Source organism: Lipophrys pholis (genome assembly GCF_963383615.2).
Source record: "Lipophrys pholis genome assembly, chromosome: 16".
Classification (NCBI taxonomy): Eukaryota; Metazoa; Chordata; class Actinopteri; order Blenniiformes; family Blenniidae; genus Lipophrys; species Lipophrys pholis.
In genome coordinates, this window is record NC_137634.1 from 28,321,352 (window position 1) to 28,325,976 (window position 4,625).

The 4,625-nt window shown below is 42.1% G+C and overlaps 1 protein-coding gene across 1 annotated transcript in view; it reads right to left on the minus strand.

Moving 5' to 3' along the window:
- Positions 1–618: 618 nt before the first annotated feature.
- LOC308121461 (zona pellucida-like domain-containing protein 1) overlaps positions 619–4,625 on the minus strand; it is a 10,424-nt gene continuing 6,417 nt past the window's right edge. The window contains exons 10-11 of the mRNA XM_080482704.1: positions 4,464–4,484; positions 619–3,107 (exon numbers count right to left, since the gene is read on the minus strand). Of these exons, the coding sequence (XP_080338830.1) occupies positions 2,977–3,107; positions 4,464–4,484 (152 nt within the window). The 3' untranslated portion in view covers positions 619–2,976. The remainder of the gene's footprint in view (positions 3,108–4,463; positions 4,485–4,625) is intronic.

A 4,625-nucleotide genomic window follows, 5' to 3' on the forward strand; every position in this document is an offset into this window, starting at 1 on the left:
GTATGTGTGTGTGAATGTGTGTGTGTGAATGTGTGTTTGAATGTGTGTGTGAAAGTGTGTGTGTGAATGTGTGTGTGAATGTGTGTGTGTGAATGTGTGTGTGTGTGTGTGTGTGAATGTGTGTGTGAATGTGTGTGTGAATGTGTGTGTGTGAATGTGTGTGTGAATGTGTGTGTGAATGTGTGTGTGTGAATGTGTGTGTGAATGTGTGTGTGTGTGTGTGAATGTGATGAACCATGTAAAGCTCTGTGGCTGCTGAAAGGTCCAAATCCATAAACACCGAACTAATAAAGCTAAAAGTATATAAAATACTTGCTTCTGATTATCTTGCTGGTGAATTGATGGAACGCTACGATGAGCATCAAGAACAACATGGAACCATTTGGAGCAGTGGACTGATGAATGCTTGTGAACGCTGAGAGTGAATGCTCATCATCCTCAGTGCCTGATCCTTCTTCTGACCTGTGACCTCTCAGCAGGAGTCTGCTTGATCAAACTCAGGACTAGAGCATCAGAGGAACTTGTTCTGACGGTTCTATGAGGAAACTGTAGATCTCCTTTGTTAATATCGCCATTTCCTTTTCATCCAGCACAGGAGTACATAACACCACATAACATCATGAACTCAAACATACTTTATGTGTACAAATGATTTCCCTCCAATACTTCTTCACTCTGCAGTACATTTCTAATGAGAAACAGCTGCTGCACCAGAACCTGCTGCCTGACAGAGCTCACTCTGATAACCCATGTTCTAATGACTCTAATGACTCTGATAACCCATGTTCTAATGACTCTAATGACTCTAATGACTCTGATAACCCATGTTCTAATGACTCTAATGACTCTGATAACCCATGTTCTAATGACTCTAATGACTCTAATGACTCTGATAACCCATGTTCTAATGACTCTAATGACTCTAATGACTCTGATAACCCATGTTCTAACGACTCTAATGACTCTAATGACTCTGATAACCCATGTTCTAATGACTCTAATTACTCTAATGACTCATGTTCTAATGACTCTAATGACCCATGTTCTAATGACTCTAATAACTCTAATGACTCATGTTCTAATGACTCTAATGACCCATGTTCTAATGACTCTAATGACTCTGATAACCCATGTTCTAATGACTCTAGTGACTCTAATGACTCATGTTCTAATGAATCTAATGACCCACGTTCTAATGACTCTAATAACTCTAATGACTCTGATAACCCATGTTCTAACGACTCTAATGACTCTAATGACTCTGATAACCCATGTTCTAATGACTCTAATTACTCTAATGACTCATGTTCGAATGACTCTAATGACCCATGTTCTAATGACTCTAATAACTCTAATGATTCATGTTCTAATGACTCTAATGACTCTAATGACTCATGTTCTAAGGACTCTAATGACTCTAATGATTCATGTTCTAATGACTCTAATGACTCTAATGACTCATGTTCTAAGGACTCTAATGACTCAAATGATTCATGTTCTAATGACTCTAATGACTCTAATGACACTAAGGACCCATGTTCTAATGACTCTATTGACTCTAATGACTCTGATAACCCATGTTCTAATGACTCTAATGACTCTAATGACTCTGATAACCCATGTTCTAATGACTCTATTGACTCTAATGACTCTGATAACCCATGTTCTAATGACTCTAATGACTGTAATGACTCATGTTCTAATGACTCTAATGACTCTAATGACTCTAATGATTCATGTTCTAATGACTCTAATGACCCATGTTCTAATGACTTTAATAACTCTAATGATTCATGTTCTAATGACTCTAATGATTCATGTTCTAATGACTCTAATGACTCTAATGACTCATGTTCTAAGGACTCTAATGACTCAAATGATTCATGTTCTAATGACTCTAATGACTCTAATGACACTAAGGACCCATGTTCTAATGTCTCTAATAACTCTAATGACCCATGTTCTAATGTCTCTAATAACTCTAATGACCCATGTTCTAATGACTCTAATGACTCATGTTCTAATGACTCTAATGACCCATGTTCTAATGTTCTAATAACTCTAATGATTCATGGTGTAATGACTCTAATGACTCTAATGACTCATGTTCTAAGGACTCTAATGACTCAAATGATTCATGTTCTAATGACTCTAATGACTCTAATGACACTAAGGACCCATGTTCTAATGTCTGTAATGACTCTAATGATTCATGTTCTAATGACTCTGACTCTAATGACTCTAATGACTCATGTTCTAATGACTCTAATGACTCTAATGATTCATATACGGAGGTTGTACATGGATGGTAGTACAGGGTAGTTCAGGGTGGTACAGGGTAGTACAGGGTGGTACAGGGTAGTACAGGGTGGTACAGAGTAGTACAGGGTGGTGCAGGGTAGTACAGGTCAGTACAGGGTGGTACAGGTCAGTACAGGCTGGTACAGGGTAGTACAGAGTGGTACAGCTCAGTACAGGATGGTACAGTTCAGTACAGGGTGGTACAGGGTTGTACAGCTCAGTACAGGGTGGTACAGCTCAGTACAGGATGGTACAGCTCAGTACAGGGTGGTACAGCTCAGTACAGGGTGGTACAGGGTTGTACAGGTCAGTACAGGGTGGTACATCTCAGCACAGTGTAGTACAGGGTGGTACAGGGTGGTACAGCTCGGTACAGGGTAGTACAGGGTGGTACAGGGTGGTACAGCTTGGTACAGGGTAGTACAGGGTGGTACAGCTCAGTACAGGGTAGTACAGGGTGGTGCAGGGTGGTACAGCTCATTACAGGGTAGTACAGGGTGGTGCAGGGTGGTACAGCTCAGCACAGGGTAGTACAGCTCAGTACAGGGTAGTACATGGTAGTACAGGGTGGTACAGCTCAGCACAGGGTAGTACAGGGTGGTACAGCTCAGTACAAAGTGGTACAGGGTGGTACAGGGTGGTACAGGGTGGTACAGGTACTGTATATGTTCATGTTTAAAAAGGTCCCAGCCTCCTGTAGAGGAGGAACGCTGCTCCTGAAGTGACGACCACTGCCAGCGTCAGGACACCCACCGTTATCCCAAGACCCATCCTGGACTCCGAGTCCGAACCACTGCTGGGCAACACTGCAACCGGAGGAGACAGACTCTTTAGCTTCTGCAGCATCACAGCTTCATTTAGCAGGTAAGAGTGACGTCATTTCTCGACTCACTTCCTTTTTTCCTCCTTCATTTTTACCGAAGTGGTACAATACATATTGCATTTAATTGGATATTTGAACTTAAAGCGTTGAACTGACTGTACAAGATGCTTTGATAGTAAGAACATGTGGCTCCCCAGCCTTTCTTTAGTGGCGTCATGAAACATTTTTATTTAATTCACACGGTAGACGAGTATTTAAAAGACTATATTAAAGTAAAGAAAAGCTGAATAGTTGATCCAGTAAAGTCTGTCTCCTCTCACTGCCTGTTAGTGAGAGAACAGGATTCAATCCAACCGAAGTCTCAGAGGAAACTTTACTCTTTATTCTATTTACTTTCACTGAGCAAACAGATGAAACTGGCAGAACCAGCTGGAGAAAGAGAAAAGGTAAAACATGATCCTGCTGCATCATGATCATGGCTGCCGATGTTCCACCGCAGGCTAATGCTAAACAAGCTGGCTGTGATCGTGGCTGGTGGCTTGGTCCATGGACCATGGACCATGGACCATGGACCATGGACCATGGACCATGGACCATGGACCATGGACCATCCACCATCCACCATCCACCATGGACCATGGACCATCCACCATGGACCATCCACCATGGACCATGGACCATCCACCATCCACCATCCACCATCCACCATGGCTTCAACTTGCAGCTGTGTTTACCACATTTCCCAACTCCTTCAGGCAGTGGATCAGGTCCACTGCAGCCGCCCCACAGCTGGGCCTGTCAGACCACATCTCTGTAGACCTGATCCTGAACCACACCCTCCTCCACCCGTCAGCGTTCCACCTCCAACTACAGATTGGTTGTGTGTATGGATGCACTGGCATAAGGACGATTAAAAGAGGTCAAACGGTGGACATAGCTCAAAGTATTGAAGAAGATCAAAAGAAACTAAAAGCCTTCGACATCCAAAGAAGTCGAAAAAAGGAACATTTAAAATGGCTGAAACTGTGAGCAGGTAGAACAGCCCAGTTCAAACTGTAGATATGAACATTCATAAATACAACCTAAAGCAGGCTGTTGTATGTATAAACAACTTTATGAGCTTTCTTTCCTTCATTTGAAAGGTTAAACAAGTTTTTCTGGCTCCAGATTACTTTTATTTGGTGTAATGTGGTAAAAACCTTTAGTTTTAAAGATTCCAGAGCTTTGACTGTTTTATATTTCTCTCTAAATGTCCTAAAGGCTTTGTTTGCAGTGAGCATGTGGTACTCTTGGAATGAGCACTACTTTCAGTACTACAGAGAGGGAATCTCGATCTTACCTTCCTCCTTCGATGAAACTGCTGAAAAAAAGAAAAGAGTAAAGTAAAGTAGCTGAACGATGCAGAGCAGGTACATGTTCTACTGAATGGGCGATGGAATACTCCCTGTACTCCAGCCCTTCCTCATTGACTGTAGTCGTGCTAGTAAATCCCTTTTCAGCT